Source organism: Oncorhynchus keta, chromosome 1 (assembly GCF_023373465.1).
Source record: "Oncorhynchus keta strain PuntledgeMale-10-30-2019 chromosome 1, Oket_V2, whole genome shotgun sequence".
Classification (NCBI taxonomy): domain Eukaryota; kingdom Metazoa; phylum Chordata; class Actinopteri; order Salmoniformes; family Salmonidae; genus Oncorhynchus; species Oncorhynchus keta.
In genome coordinates this window covers 76,255,841-76,273,322 of record NC_068421.1, presented here as the reverse complement: position 1 = coordinate 76,273,322, position 17,482 = coordinate 76,255,841, and the positions used below count along the sequence as shown (strand labels likewise).

General features: G+C 44.9%; 1 protein-coding gene across 2 annotated transcripts in view; it reads right to left on the bottom strand.

Moving 5' to 3' along the window:
- LOC118393229 (neurturin) overlaps positions 1-17,482 on the bottom strand; it is a 47,858-nt gene extending 30,376 nt beyond the window's left edge. Inside the window, exon 1 of one of the 2 annotated variants that reach the window (XM_052461202.1) lies at positions 17,333-17,482. Coding sequence is in view for 1 of the 2 variants with exons in the window: in XM_052461199.1 (XP_052317159.1) it covers positions 16,785-16,815 (31 nt within the window). In the remaining variant the exon portion in view is untranslated. Of the gene's footprint in view, positions 1-16,784; positions 17,259-17,332 lie in introns of those variants that run through there. The other variant, XM_052461199.1, reaches the window with a different exon arrangement.

Sequence of the window (17,482 nt, the reverse complement as noted above, 5' to 3'; positions counted from 1 at the left end):
TCTGCTTTATCTCAGTTAAAAAAATCCCTGTTATGACTGTAGGTTTCTAAAAATATCCCTGACTGGCCTTCCCTGGCAGACAAAGCCTTGACAGTGCTTCCTGATTGCAGGTTGGATGACAGGCATGACGTGGTAGGTTAGGAGAAGACCAGGCTCCCATTACACCACACCAGTTAGGCTCGCCAGCCCGGCCGCCACAACCCTTACCCAGGGAATCAGCTAATCAATAGTTGCCCAGTAAACTGGGATACTACTATTACAACCACAAGCTACATGACTAGGACAAACAAGAGAAGGTATGTGTCCCAAATAGCACCTTATTCCCTATATAGTGCCCTACTTTTGACCAAAACGCTATGGCATTTGGGACGCAGTCGAGGGTTTTCTAATAGAGTTAAAATGGTACAGTGACTATTTAGCTTGGCAGGAAGAGGAAGCCAGGCTTTTAGATCATCGTAACCCTGTGCATACTTAATCATGGTGGTTAAGTGTTGGTCTAACACTCTGGCCCATAAAGGGAGCATAGAATCCGTAGGTTACAGTCAAGTGGGGAAGATTTAGTTGAAACTGATGGACTCATCATGATGGAACTGTGTGTGTGTGTTGCCTGTATGCGAGTCCATATCTGAGGTGTGGATGAGCTCATTAGAATACTTGAATTGTCTTTGCCCACAAACAGTGCAGATGTCAGGTCAGGCTCGTAGCATTCCACACCAATAGAGAATTTACACAGGCTTACATGAGAGAAGCAGAGAGAGCTCCTCAACCACATATGGGCACAGTGAGCAAGTCAGACCAAGCCGCACCTTCCTAGACCCAGAGTGCGTCCCAAATGGCACCCTATTCCCTACACACTGCACTGCTTTTGACCAGTAGTGCACTAGAACTAGCATGGTCTATGGTCAAAAGTAGTGTACTATAAAGGGAATAAGGTGCAATTTGGAACGCAGCCCCAGCTCCATCAGGCTGAAATGTGGCCGGACCTCTGGAGGTCAAGAAAAAGTTGGACTGCTGCACTGTGACCCAACAACCCTTCACACCCTCAGATTCATCACAATAGAGCAGGAGAAAGGAGACCATCACAATAGAGCAGGAGAAAGAGGGAGACCATCACAATAGAGCAGGAGAAAAGAGGGAGACCATCACAATAGAGCAGGAGAAAAGAGGGAGACCATCACAATAGAGCAGGAGAAAGGAGGAGAACATCACATCACAATAGAGCAGGAGAAAGGAGGAGAACATCACAGAGAGCCATCACAGTAGGAGAACATCACAGAAAGGAGGTAGACCATCACAGTAGAAAGGAGGTAGAACATCACAATAGAGCAGGAGAAAGGAGGTAGAGCATCACAATAGAGCAGGAGAAAGGAGGGAGACCATCACAGTAGAAAGGAGGTAGAACATCACAATAGAGCAGGAGAAAGGAGGTAGAGCATCACAATAGAGCAGGAGAAAGGAGGGAGACCATCACAGTAGAGCAGGAGAAAGGAGGTAGAACATCACAGTAGAGCAGGAGAAAGGAGGTAGAACATCACAGTAGAGCAGGAGAAAGGAGGTAGAACATCACAATAGAGCAGGAGAAAGGAGGTAGAACATCACAATAGAGCAGGAGAAGAGCAGGAGAAAGGAGGTAGAGCAGGAGAACATCAGTAGACAGTAGAAAGGAGGTAGAACAGGAGAAAGGAGGGAGACCATCACAATAGAGCAGGAGAAAAGAGGGAGACCATCACAATAGAGCAGGAGAAAGGAGGTAGAACATCACAATAGAGCAGGAGAAAGGAGGGAGACCACCACAGTAGAAAGGAGGTAGAACATCACAGTAGAGCAGGAGAAAGGAGGTAGAACATCACAATAGAGCAGGAGAAAGGAGGGAGGCCGTCACAATAGAGCAGGAGAAAGGAGGGAGACCATCACAGTAGAAAGGAGGGAGATCATCACAGTAGAAAGAAGGTAGAACATCACAGTAGAGCAGGAGAAAGGAGGTAGAACATCACAGTAGAGCAGGAGAAAGGAGGTAGAACATCACAATAGAGCAGGAGAAAGGAGGGAGGCCGTCACAATAGAGCAGGAGAAAGGAGGGAGACCATCACAATAGAGCAGGAGAAAGTAGAGCAGGAGAAGGAGAGAGAACATCACAGGAGGAGAAAGGAGATCATCACAATAGAGCAGGAGAAAGGAGGGAGACCATCACAATAGAGCAGGAGAAAGGAGGGAGGCAGGAGAAAGGAGGTCACAATAGAGCAGGAGAAAGGAGGCAGACCATCACAATAGAGCAGGAGAAAGGAGGGAGATCATCACAATAGAGCAGGAGTAGACAGGAGGTAGAACATCAAAGAAAGGAGGGAAAGGATCATCACAATAGAGCAGGAGAAAGGAGGGAGGCAGGAGAAAGGAGTAGAACATCACAATAGAGCAGGAGAAAGGAGGGAGACCATCACAGTAGAAAGGAGGAGACCATCACAGTAGAGCAGGAGAAAGGAGGTAGAACATCACAATAGAGCAGGAGAAAGGAGGGAGAGCCGTCACACAATAGAGCAGGAGAAAGGAGGTAGAACATCACATAGAGCAGAACATCACAGTAGAGCAGGAGAAAGGAGGGAGATCATCACAATAGAGCAGGAGAAAGGAGGTAGAACATCACAATAGAGCAGGAGAAAGGAGGTAGAACATCACAGTAGAGCAGAACATCACAGTATTAGAAAGGAGGAGACCATCACAGTAGAGCAGGAGAAAGGAGGTAGAACATCACAATAGAGCAGGAGAAAGGAGGTAGAACATCACAATAGAGCAGGAGAAAGGAGGGAGAGCAGGAGAAAGGAGGTAGAACATCACAGAGAAAGGAGGAGACACATCACAGAACATCACAATAGAGCAGGAGAAAGGAGGTAGAACATCACAGTAGAGCAGGAGAAAGGAGGTAGAACATCACAATAGAGCAGGAGAAAGGAGGGAGACCATCACAGTAGAGCAGGAGAAAGGAGGTAGAGAGCCACCAGAGCAGGAGAAAGGAGGAACATCACAGAGACATCACAATAGAGCAGGAGAAAGGAGGTAGAACATCACAGTAGAGCAGGAGAAAGGAGGTAGACCATCACAGTAGAGCAGGAGAAAGGAGGTAGAACATCACAGTAGAGCAGGAGAAAGGAGGTAGAACATCACAGTAGAGCAGGAGAAAGGAGGTAGAACATCACAATAGAGCAGGAGAAAGGAGGGAGGCCATCACAATAGAGCAGGAGAAAGGAGGGAGACCATCACAGTAGAGCAGGAGAAAGGAGGTAGAACATCACAGAGACAGGAGAAAGGAGGTAGAACATCACAATAGAGCAGGAGAAAGGAGGGAGACCATCACAGTAGAGCAGGAGAAAGGAGGTAGAACATCACAGTAGAGCAGGAGAAAGGAGGTAGAACATCACAGTAGAGCAGGAGAAAGGAGGTAGAACATCACAGCAGAGCAGGAGAAAGGAGGGAGGCCATCACAATAGAGCAGGAGAAAGGAGGGAGACAAACTAAACCATGACACAGTGAAATTTTGCAGTCAATGATTACACAACGTCCACACCTGTAAAATGAGAAGCTTATCATGGATTCGATTACACATGGATTCAATTGTTCCACTTCCAGCTGCTACTGCTTACACATCCTTAGCCCATCACTCTGTCACTTGGTATAGTCTACCTCAGATCTGTTCAGACAGACAGACAGACAGACAGACAGACAGACAGACAGACAGACAGACAGACAGACAGACAGACAGACAGACAGACAGACCAGACAGACAGACAGACAGACAGACAGACAGACAGACAGACAGACAGACAGACAGACAGACAGACAGACAGACAGACAGACAGACAGACAGACAGACAGACAGACAGACAGACAGACAGACAGACAGACAGACAGACAGACAGACAGACAGACAGACAGACAGACAGACAGACAGACAGACAGACAGACAGACAGACAGACAGACAGACAGACAGACAGACAGACAGACAGACAGACAGACAGACAGACAGACAGACAGACAGACAGACAGACAGACAGACAGACAGACAGACAGACAGACAGACAGACAGACAGACAGACAGACAGACAGACAGACAGACAGACAGACAGACAGACAGACAGACAGACAGACAGACAGACAGACAGACAGACAGACAGACAGACAGACAGACAGACAGACAGACAGACAGACAGACAGACAGACAGACAGACAGACAGACAGACAGACAGACAGACAGACAGACAGACAGACAGACAGACAGACAGACAGACAGACAGACAGACAGACAGACAGACAGACAGACAGACAGACAGACAGACAGACAGACAGACAGACAGACAGACAGACAGACAGACAGACAGACAGACAGACAGACAGACAGACAGACAGACAGACAGACAGACAGACAGACAGACAGACAGACAGACAGACAGACAGACAGACAGACAGACAGACAGACAGACAGACAGACAGACAGACAGACAGACAGACAGACAGACAGACAGACAGACAGACAGACAGACAGACAGACAGACAGACAGACAGACAGACAGACAGACAGACAGACAGACAGACAGACAGACAGACAGACAGACAGACAGACAGACAGACAGACAGACAGACAGACAGACAGACAGACAGACAGACAGACAGACAGACAGACAGACAGACAGACAGACAGACAGACAGACAGACAGACAGACAGACAGACAGACAGACAGACAGACAGACAGACAGACAGACAGACAGACAGACAGACAGACAGACAGACAGACAGACAGACAGACAGACAGACAGACAGACAGACAGACAGACAGACAGACAGACAGACAGACAGACAGACAGACAGACAGACAGACAGACAGACAGACAGACAGACAGACAGACAGACAGACAGACAGACAGACAGACAGACAGACAGACAGACAGACAGACAGACAGACAGACAGACAGACAGACAGACAGACAGACAGACAGACAGACCCTTTCTGAGGATGTTGGAACCAGAACAGGGAACCCTTGGATCTTCAAAAGTGTCAAAATGATAAGGAAACAAGTTAATGAATGAATGAAGGACATGACATTACTTAATCAAGTGTAAAAATCCATCACCCTACTGAAGGAACGATCCCGTATGTAACTTGTATTGTTTCTCTGACAAAATATGTCTGTGTTTACAGCTTAGATAGAGAGGCAATGTGAAGTATGCGGAGAACAACTATGGGGAATGTGATGCTGCGTCACTAGACTGCTAGCCTGGATCCCAGATCCGTTTCTGCTGTCTTTCCAACTACTATGGTGATTGTCATGCCGAACATGAAGGTCATGGCTAAACAGCACAAACAGATCTGGGACTAGGCTATCAGGCAGGAGGCTCTATGATTCATCCTCTAGTATTCATCATCATTACTACAGATGTTGGATCGCAATTTGATCATCCAGTTACAGGAGGACGTTCCTGCAATGCAGGACACTTTGAACTTGTAGAGTGTTTGAGGGTTAATCCTTAAGAGTCTATTGATGCACCCGTGCATCAGTCTAAGTAACATAATAAAAAATCTCCATCAAAATCCCTCAGTTTAAACTAGAGATATATTTTTTTTTTGCATGGGCTGCATCCACCTATGTCGGCCTTCCACATCTGCGGTGGAAGGTGTCTGAGCTACAGTGGTGTTTGTCAGACCAGGAGGCATCCCGAAAATTGGTCTTCTCACAAAAACGTCTGTAGCGTCTCATTTGTTCCACGACTCCCCCCCCCAAAAAAACAGTTAATATTCTTGATCACCCCAAAAAATTGGGGAGCTGATCCACCTGACCTGTGTTGATTGACAGTTTGCTGGTCCAATCAAAGGGCCAAGTATGCGTTTCACTAGCCAATCTGTTGCACGTTTTTTTCCAAGGGGCGATGCTACATCTACTGTGTCTGGCAGCGTGAAGGATAAGTACTAAGTAATAAGAATCTGACGAAACATTACAAAACCTGGCCAGATCATTTCAAGTCATCGGTCTCAAGTCCAAGTCAAGTCTGAAGTTATTTTATTTTCTAACAAGTCGAGTCTCAAGCCATCAAATTTGTGAATTGAGTCAGACTCGAGTCCAAATCATGTGACTCGAGTCCACAACTGCTACAAGTTTGTAATTCTCTGCGACAACAGAGATCAAATTAAGATAGTACATCTGTACACATACTCCTCCACCTCCTATTTTTCAGCAAATGTACACACATATGCAAGTCTTCCTTAGATTTAAATATAGAAATGTAGCTACAATGCATAGGCCTACAGTATACGCAGATTATGCACCCTTCAGAATATAAAAATTGTAACACTATCAGGCAGCACATGATTCAAAGCTGACGGGAGGTGCTTGAGTTTGGGCATGGTTCACAACGGATTGGACATGGTTGACCACAGATTAGGCCTGTTATGGTTAGAATGTCAATTAGCTGGCTATTCTTAATCTGGCCTGCCACTCTGAATGGAGACATGTCAAAACAGGCCTTCTCCCTGGGCCATAGAGGACCTTAGCCTGGCTGCCTGGACTGAACTGTCACGGAGGGCCAGTTTCCTTTCAGACTGGGAAAAGTAGAGCCACTGGCAGGGAAAACACTAGCAACCGCTAAACATACCTGAGGACCTGTTGTGATGCTCAAATCAGATGGAACAACAATACTGCAGCTACCTCACTTTTTTTAACAATAAAGTATGTTTGAGGTGAACTTCTATTGCCCTCCCAAGAGTTGCTGAGTATTTTACATCTTTATGATGCTCAAGTGGCAAACTTTGTGTGTGACCTACTATGATATTCTAAAGAGTTGTTCTCAATAACAGAAAGGGGATGTCACTTCTGACCTTGAGAGTTCACCAATGGAGTAGCTGTTCAGTTTAGTTCAGTGTACAAAATGCTACTTCCCATGGTCACATCTCACTTGTTTTGCATGTTACAATCTGTCTAAATCCGGTGAAATCCTTCATTAAGCAATGGGCACACTCAGTTAAGGCTTCCATAATCTCCACGGAGGCTTCTGAGTAACCTTAATGATGTTTGATAGTACTCATGCTGAACAAATCTGCAGCAAAATTCTTTACATATCCAAACAGAGATGATTTACACTTTAATAGAGATTTAAAGCATGTTGAGTATGACACAATCAGCTCACTACCTTTCAAAAATATACAGCCATGCAGTTAGTTTCTGTACTGTTACAGGATGGAAGGTTCTAGAAGGTACTAGGAACCTCCCTTTAATGTCAACACTATTGAAGCCTTTGGCAAAACACGTGTCATGGAAGGACATGGGGGTATGGTGGAATAGCACGCCTTATTCAAAGTGACAGCCCTGCATGCGTTAAGTCATTTCATTAGCATATAGCATTTTTTTATTTTATTACCATATTACTTTTTTTAGGGCGCAGGTGTTCAAAGATGGATGCATACAGTTTGCCTATATCCCAGGTTACAGTGACTTGTTCCACTTACACTGTAAGTTTACCGTTAACACATTATAAGGATGTAATTTAGAGCGTTGGGCCAGTAACTGAAAAGTTGCTGGATCAAATCCCCGAGCTGACAAGGTAAAAATCTGTTGTTCTGCCCCTGAGCAAGGCAGTTAACCCACTGTTCCCCAGTCGCTGAAGACATGGATGTCGATTAAGGCAGCCTCCCGCACCTCTCTGATTCAGAGAGGTTGGGTTAAATGCGGAATACACATTTCAGCTGAATACATTCAGTTGGACAACTGACTAGGTATCCCCCTTTCCCTAATAAAGAGGAGAAAAATACTTGAATTATGACTAAAAGAGGTTATATATCAAGATCCCCTTATCCCCTCTGCGAGTAATCACCTCCATTCATTTATCCAGACGATACAGTAAGGGTAGAATCTAGATAACTGTCCATTGCGGAGAAAGCTACTGTGACTAACATGGAATTCAGACCACCAACCGTCCAAACAAAACACTATTCAATTTCCTTAACAGTACACCAGCGAAACAAACACTATACTGTGTGTGAGTATGATTTAATGTGTGTGTTAGTGTGTGGCGGACCACTCCAAGCCTCTTGAAGGATGAGCCTGTCTGGAATAATTTTTTTACATTTGCCTTTTACAAATTAAGTGGAGGCTGTTTGCATTCCCAACATGCTCCTTCCGTGTGAGCGTGACTTGTGTGGAGCATATGTTAAGTTGGGCTGTTAGTGAGGCTACACCTGTGATTCTCTGGCTTCACAGAGAGTCAGAGAGAGAGAGTCAGAGAGAGAGAGTGAGAGAGAGAGTCAGAGAGAGAGAGTGAGAGAGAGAGTCAGAGAGAGTCAGAGAGAGAGAGAGAGTCAAGTCAGAGTGAGAGAGACAGAGAGAGATTGAGAGAGTCAGAGAGAGAGTCAGAGAGAGAGTCAGAGAGAGAGTCAGAGAGAGAGTCAGAGAGAGAGTCAGAGAGAGAGTCAGACAGAGAGAGTCAGAGAGAGAGAGTCAGAGAGAGTCAGAGAGAGACAGAGAGAGTCAGAGAGAGAGTCAGAGAGAGAGTCAGAGAGAGAGACAGAGACAGAGACAGAGTCAGACAGAGAGAGAGAGTCAGAGAGAGAGAGAGTCAGAGAGAGACAGAGAGTCAGAGAGAGAGACAGAGAGAGTCAGAGAGAGAGTCAGAGAGAGAGAGAGAGTCAGAGAGAGACAGAGAGACAGAGAGTCAGAGAGAGACAGAGAGAGACAGAGACAGAGAGAGAGACAGAGAGAGAGAGAGAGTCAGAGAGACAGAGAGAGAGAGACAGAGAGAGAGAGACAGAGAGAGAGACAGAGAGAGAGACAGAGAGAGACAGAGAGAGACAGAGAGAGACAGAGAGAGACAGAGAGAGACAGAGAGAGAGACAGAGAGAGAGACAGAGAGAGACAGAGAGAGACAGAGAGAGTCTCTCTCTCTGACTCCCTCTCTGACTCCCTCTCTGACTCCCTCTCGATGGAGATTATCTGCGTCTGTAGCCTACTATACAAGCATTATTCAAACATGGGCTTTACTTTGAATGAAATATGACTTATAAAAGGCTTTATAGAGCATTCAGAAAGTCATCATTGGCATTTCATAAATGCTTTACAAATCATTTATAAGTTAAACATTGTCTCAAGTAATTAGGGTGAAAGTTTCAAATTGAAAATGTGCTTTGCGCCAACAATTGTACTTGCTATGGTGTGAGTAGCTGGGTCAGAGAGAAGTGTGGGGGGAGAGAAGAGGAGCTGGGTCAGAGAGAAGTGTGGGGGGAGAGAAGAGGAGCTGGGTCAGAGAGAAGTGTGGGGAGAGAGAAGAGGAGCTGGGTCAGAGAGAAGTGTGGGGGGAGAGAAGAGGAGCTGGGTCAGAGAGAAGTGTGGGGGGAGAGAAGAGGAACTGGGTCAGAGAGAAGTGTGGGGGGAGAGAAGAGGAGCTGGGTCAGAGAGAAGTGTGGGGGTAGAGAAGAGGAGCTGGGTCAGAGAGAAGTGTGGGGGTAGAGAAGAGGAGCTGGGTCAGAGAGAAGTGTGGGGGGAGAGAAGAGGAGCTGGGTCAGAGAGAAGTGTGGGGGGAGAGAAGAGTAGCTGGGTCAGAGAGAAGTGTGGGGGTAGAGAAGAGGAGCTGGGTCAGAGAGAAGTGTGGGGGGAGAGAAGAGTAGCTGGGTCAGAGAGAAGTGTGCGGGGAGAGAAGAGAAGCTGGCATGGTGTCCTCTCTCCACTGCTGGGGACATCACATCCACATCTGTGACTCAGGCTTTCTGGGAGAGGTTAGCTCTGTTTACACACATGCCAATATACTGCATTGCCACAGCAAGCTGTTTGGAGTAGACAACTCAATTCCAAATGCTTTTCCTAGTAATTATCTTCCCCTCCGCAGAAAACCAGCAGGATCCTGGGTCTCCTATTCTAAAACACTGACTACGGCACCCTATTCCCTATATAGTGCACTACCTTTAACCAGAGTGCTATGGGCCCTGGTCAAAAGTAATGCACTAAAATAGGGAATAGGGTGCCATTTGGGAAACACGGGTATTTGTATGCACTTCTCTGTTAAAAAAAGACTAAATTAATGAGGCATTTTGAACTCTCACTAGGGTGGGAACCACTTTCACTTGACATATTTCTGCTTATAAAAATCCATGCATTGCAGCATGATTGCCCACTTTCTTTGGTGGCATGGTGTTATACTACTGCATGTTTTGTTTCCTCCAAGCCATTTGAAATTGGAAAAATTATAGTTGAGCTGTTCACTATGTTAAAGAACCTCCCAGAGGAAGTTGCGCCACTATTTCAACGTAATTTCCCATCCTAGAGAGGAAATTCTCATTTAGGTTCCAGCGCCAAAGAATGACGAAGGCCACTTACACATATTCACAATTTGGGTGTGGGAATATCCACGTAGATTAATAAACAGAAACAAATAAGGCACTGCTAACCTCTTGTTAACTTTATCTATCTAGCTAATGTTATGTTGTTGCAGTTTTTTTTACTATACTGAATTCAAAAGATTAGCCAGGTGGGTGGTTCTGGAGATAGATTTATCATAAGCATTGATTTAGGGAAAAGTTTTCCACAGATGGAAACAACTGGCCTATCTTTGACTTCACCATCTATTGTCATCTCAAAGGTGTTGGTATCTTCCAGAAATTGTGTCAGAGAATCCACCATAAAAATAGTTTGAAAGAATAAGATGAAGCTCCAGTAATATGAACAACTATTGAAATATATTTTCATTGTAATGGACACGGTGCAACCTTTGGTAGGTAGGCAGGCTTAGCTGGCAGGCTTCAGCTGTGGTACAAACCAAATCAAATTTGATCAGTCACATGCGCCGATATACAACAGGTGTAAACCCCACAGTGAAATGCTTACTTACGATCCCCTAACCAACAGTGCAGTTTCCAAAAATATGGATAAGAATAAGAGATGAAAGTAACAAGTAATTAAAGAGCAGCAGTAAAAAAATAACAATATACACAGGGGGGTGCCTCTACAGAGTCAATGTGCGGGGGCACCGACTAGTTGAGGAAGTATGTACAGGTAATTAATGTGACTATGAATAGATGACAACAGAGAGTGGCAGTGGTAAGGAGGGGAGGGGCCAAAGCAAATAGTCTGGTTAGCCATTTGACTAGATGTTCAGCAGTCTTATGGCTTGGGGGGAGAAGCTGTTTAGAAGCCTCTTGGACCTAGACTTGGCGCTCCGGTCCCGCGCGTTAGCAGAGAGAACAGTCTATGACTAGGTTGGCTGGAGTCTTGGGCCTTCCTCTGACACCGCCTGGCATAGAGGTCCAAGTTGGCAGGAATCTTGGCCCCAGTGATGTACTGGGCCGTTCGCACTACCCTCTGTAGTGCCTTGCGGTCATTAGCCGAGCAGTTGCCATACCAGGCAGTGATGCAACCAGTTAGGATGCTCTCGATAGTGCAGCTGCAGAACCTTTTGAGGATCTGAAAACTCATGCCAAATCTTTTCAGTCTCCTGAGGGGAATAGGTTTGTCGTGCCTGCTTCACGACTGTCATGGTGTGCTAGGACCATGTTAGTTTGTTGGTGATGTGGACACCAAGGAACTTGAAGCTCTCAACCTGCTCCACTGCAGCCCCGTCGATGAGAATGGGGGCGTGCTCGGTCTACTTTTTCCTGAAGTCCACAATCATCTCCTTTGTCTTGATTACGTTGAGGGAGAGGTTGATGTCCTGGCACCACACTGCCAGGTCTCTGACCTCCTCCCTATAGGCTGTCTAGTTGTTGTCTGTGATCAGGCCTACCACTGTTGGGTCATCGGCAAATTTAATGATGGTGTTGGAGTCGTGCCTGGCCGTGCAGTCATGAGTGAACAGTGGGTACAGGAAGGGGCTGAGCACGTACCCCTGAGGGGCCCGCGTTGAGGATCAGCATGGCGGATGTGTTGTTACCTACCATTACCACCAGGGGGCGGCCCGTCAGGAAGTCCAGGATCCAGTTGCAGAGGGAGGTGTTTCGTTTCAGGGTCTTTAGCTTATTGATGAGCTTTGAGGGCACTAATGGTGTTGAGCGCTGAGCTGTAGTCAATGAATAGCATTCTCACATAGGTGTTCCTTTTTTCCAGGTGGGAAAGGGCAGTGCGGAGTGCAATAGACACTGCATAATCTGTGGATATGTTGGGGTGGTATGCAAATTGGAGTGGGTCTGGGTCTCTGGGATGATTGTGTTGATTTGAGCCATGACCAGCCTTTCAAGACACTTCATGGCTACAGACGTGAGTGCTCCGGGTCAGTAGTCATTTAGGCAGGTTACCTTAGTGTTCTTGGGCACAAGCACAATGGTGGTCTGCTTAAAACATGTTGGTATTACAGACTCGGACCGGGAGAGCTTGAAAATGTCAGTGAAGACACCTGCTAGTTGGTCCGTGCATGATTTGAGTACACATCCTGGTAATCCATCTGGCCCAGCGGCTTTGTGAGTGTTGACCTGTTTAAAGGTTTTGTTTACATCAGCTACAGAGGGCGTTATCACACAGTCACCCAGAACACCTGGTGCTCTCGTGCATGCTTCAGTGTTGCTTGCCTCGAAGCAAGCATAAAAGGCATTTTGCTCGTCTGGTTGGCTCGCGTCACTGGGCATCTCGCATCTGGGTTTCCCTTTGTAGTCCGTAATAGTTTTCAAGCCCTGCCACATCTGACGAGCGTTGTCACTTTGCTTGTTTGATGGTTCATCTGAGGGCACAGCGGGATTTCTTATAAGCGTCCGGATTAGTCTCCTTGAAAGCGGCAGCTCTAGCCTTTAGCTCGATGCGGATGTTGCCTGTAATCCATGGCTTCTGGTTGGGATATGTACGTACAGTCACTGTGGGAACGACGTTGTCCATGCACTTATTGATGAAGCTGATGACTGAGGTGGTGTACTCGTCAATGCCATTGGATGAATACCGGAACATATCCAGTCTGTGCTAGCAAAACAGTCCTGTAGTGTAGCATCCGCGTCATCTGACCACTTTCGTATTGAGCAAGTCACTTGTACTTCCGACTTTAATTTTTGCTTGTAAGCAGGAATTAGGCGGATAGAATGATGGTCAGATTTGCCAAATGGAGGGCGGGGAGAGCTTTGTATGCATCTCTGTGTGTGGAGTAAAGGTGGTCTAGGAGTTTCTTCTCTCTGGTTGCATATGTGACATGCTGGTAAAAATTTGGTAAAACTGATTTAAGTTTGCCTGCATTAAATTCCACGGCCACTAGGAGTGCCGCTTCTGGGTGACCATTTTCTTCTTTGCTTATGGCCTTATAGATTTGGCTGAGACCAAGTCTTAGTGCCAGCTTCGTTCTGTGGTGGTAAATAGATGGCTAAGAATAATATAGATGAGAACTCTCTTGGTAGATAGTGTGGTCTACAGCATATCATAAGGTACTCTACCTCAGGCGAGCAATACCTCAACCTCTTTAATATTAGACATTGCGCACCAGGTGTTATTGACAAACAGACACACACCCCCACCCCTCGTCTTAACAGAGGTAGCGTCCGTTTTGCCGGTGCATGGAAAATCCCGCTTGCTCTATATTGTCCGTATCGTCGTTCAGCCACGTCTCGGTGTTACAGTATTTAATCTCCCGTTGGTAGGATAATCTTAATCGTAGGTCATCAATTTAATTTTCTAATGAATCTACGTTAGCAAGAAGAACAGATGGTAGTGGGAGTTTACTCGCTTGCCTATGGATTCTCAGAAGGCTGTCTGATCTGCGGCTCCTTTTCCTGCTACTTTTCTTCACGCAAAAGGCGTGGCTCTGTGCCTGTTCCAGTGAAAGCAGAATATCCTTCTCGTCAGACTCGTTAAAGGAAAAAGTTTCTTCCAGTCTGCCGTGAATAATCGCTGATCTGATGTGCAGAAGTTATTTTCGGTCATAAGAGACGGTAGCAGCATCATTATGTACACAATAAGTAAAAAAATAAGTTACCCAAAACGTACAAAAACTAACAGAATAGCACAATTGGTTGGGAGAATGTAAAACGTCAGCCATGATCTTCGGCGCTAACTTTGCAGCTGTGTATTATTAATAAACAATGCCATGCTGGTGGATGGTAAAATTCAAATAAAACCCAGCCCTGAAACAAAACGTAGGCTGAAAATAATTTGTATGTCATATCATAGGAAAATACACCGCATTCACGTGGATTAACATGAAATGTGAAGTTCGGATTATATGAAATATATCATATTTTGACTTAAACAATGACTTATGGACTTAAATCATTGTGCAACATCATGGGTAAGCTCTGGCCATCGTTTTTTCAGCTCAAAAAAGTGGATTTCTACTGGTGTGACCATTTAATGTCAAGGGTGGTCTGGTGTCAAAGTACGTTTCCATATCTGCAACAGTGATCAGCTGAGCAGGGCATGTTATGACCTCATGTCATGCTGTACGAGGTCATGTGAACAGAGACCCTATCAGAGGACAACTAATAATGTACACACAATTGGCAGACACACACTAAGTAACATTTAAACTGCGGGTTCTGACTGAGAGCAAGGGTTCTGACTGAGAGCAAGGGTTCTGACTGAGAGAAAGGGGTCTGACAGAGAAAGGGGTCTGACTGAGAGAAAGGGGTCTGACTGAGAGAAAGGGTTATGACTGAGAGCAAGGGTTCTGACTGAGAGCAAGGGTCCTGACTGAGAGCAAGGGGTCTGACTGAGAGCAAGGGGTCTGACTGAGAGCAAGGGTTCTGACTGAGAGCAAGGGGTCTGACTGAGAGCAAGGGGTTCTGACTGAGAGCAAGGGGTCTGACTGAGAGCAAGGGGTCTGACTGAGAGCAAGGGTTCTGACTGAGAGCAAGGGGTCCTGAGTGAGAGCAAGGGGTCTGAATGAGAGAAAGGGGTCTGACTGAGAGAAAGGGTCTGACTGAGAGAAAGGGTTCTGACTGAGAGAAAGGGGTCTGACTGAGAGAAAGGGGTCTGACTGAGAGAAAGGGGTCTGACTGAGAGAAAGGGGTCTGACTGAGAGAAAGGGTTCTGACTGAAAGAAAGGTGCATGTCACACCCTCTGTATCTCCAAGCTCTACTGATCCACAGATATTGCCCGGGCCTATACTCGATGCGCTCTAGACAATTCCACTATTGTTGTCACATATGACACAACAACCAACGATACAAACATTTCCTACAGCACATTCAGTATGGGACCAAGCTACCAGTTAAGGATGGAGTATGAAGTATGGCATTTTGGAGTATGGGCTGCTACTCTAACTGGTTGTTAATGGTGAGGTCTGACCTGACCCTTAGAGGGGACTGAAAACTGAAGGTGTTTGTCATTACTACCAGGCCTCTCATTAGTCCTCACTGCTATAAAGCAGACTGACGTTATTCTGCCACAACCTGACTGCAGCATCACACAGCAGAGCACCCATGCCCTATCCCTGCCTTACCCCTTCCTTATGGATTACTAAATGGACCCTGTTGGGCTTTGGTGTATCTTTTAGAGGAGGATATGTACTGCAACACTGCAAGATTTTAAATTCAGAGGAAAGACTACTACTACAAACGAATTGCCTTCATGAAGAGGCCATAGTTCCATGAGAGAGCAGACAATGGACCTATTCAACATTCTAGACACATTGATTTGCTCCAGCCTCAAGTAACTGCAGATAACATGCACTGTCCACACCTAGGACCTGGGTAAACCCATTTTGAACTTTAAAATAGCCTATTTTTCTAATGCAATTTTCAGCTTGGTTTCATCCATCAGTAAAAACACTCATGTTAGAAGAAAACAAGCTTGTCAACTTGATACACATGTCAAGTAAAAAATAGCTAACATTAAAATGAAAATGGAAAGGTGAACAAATTAACATCCATACCAATGAAACTGCCTCTTTAGAACTAAAATACTGCTCCGGACCCAGAGCTAAACAATTTAATCACACAAGTAGCAGGTGGTTTGTCGCCCTCTTTGAAAAACGCTTTTAAGAGGGTGTCGAGTTGAATATCACCACACAAACTGACATCTGCGACCAGGAAAATAAAGTGACCTGACGATGGATGAAACAAACAGCCTGAAATCACTCCATGCACCAGTCGGTCCTGCACTCGCTCCAACGAATATCCTTCCATGATTCCCATGCATTTACGAATATGTGGTAGATGTATATTGTACTATCCAACTATCTAATAAAATAAACATTTGACTTTGTAGGTATTTAACATCTCTTTCGTTGACAGTGATTTCTTGGTATACATTCTTTGAAATCTCGGCATTTCAAATTAGAAGAGGAATATATTTTTATTTATTTTTTGCGCCCAAGTGGATAAATGTTTTAGAAACACAAACATGCATACAAAAAAATAACACAGCTATACAATTTGTACTGAATGTAATTAAAGTTTGATTGTTTATTATCAATAACTTTATTATTATGTGAATATTATTGATATATTACTAATATTGTCATTATTATGACCACCATTATCATTCGTTGTAGTAATACATTACAATTATTATGTATAAGAAGTAGGATTAGCATTTCTGTCAGAGTTAGATACATATAAATATAAACTAATATAGGTTGGATTACAAGTCAAAGGACTTGGCACATTTGGCACAAAGTCAAATGATCATTACAGAGCGCAGCTGAAGGGAGTCCAATTCATGCCGCGCAGGAGTTTGAACATGACTGCAATAACTAGTCTGCAATTACTGACATATTATATCGGCTACATCGACATTGTTTGCTTGTGTGTGATTATTTAAAACATTAAAACTTTCCTGTAAGCAAAAACAAACATTAAACATAGATTATACAATTAGCCAACAAAACAATAGTGTTTATTTTAATCTTACCTTCACCGACTCCGACAACCTTCCCAATCATGGACGTGTGTGTGAGCAGACAAATATCAACCTTATAAGACCAAAACAATCTAAATGCAATTGCACTTTATTCCTTAGAAATATTTCTCTGGATTCCTCTCTTACATACACTGGCATACTTGCGCAATCTTAATTTTAATAAAAAATATGCAGCCAAAGTTTTCTGAAAAACTTCCAGATAGACAGGCTATGATAAGAGTTCCATACAGAACTTCACTTGATAATGGGATTCTCTGTATGTTCCACAATGGATGCGCCCGAGATGCGTTATGGTCCGCGTCACAGGTATCGTTCTCATTGAATAGAAATAGTCTCCCTCTTTCTTCCCTGAAAACTGCAGATGTTAGTGTTAAATTGTAGCTCCAAATACAGATGTGAGTTGGCTCAGGTTTTTTAAAGCCTGGGGTGGTGTCAAATTCCACCGTCTATCACATGATCCCAGCCCACAATAGCCTACACAGGTTGCTTTCTGTGAAATGACACTCAATTTACAAACGCTCATGATTAGGCCTACTTACTATTTCGGTTCCTTATTTTAATCTCTACATTAACTTGATTCCGTATATCGTTCTTCTACGTCCAAAGTTGACCCGGTTCAGTTAGAATGGTTGGCGTGTCCCATTTAGATTCCAAAGGATCGCGCGCGTGCGACGGTGTCTATTAACTGC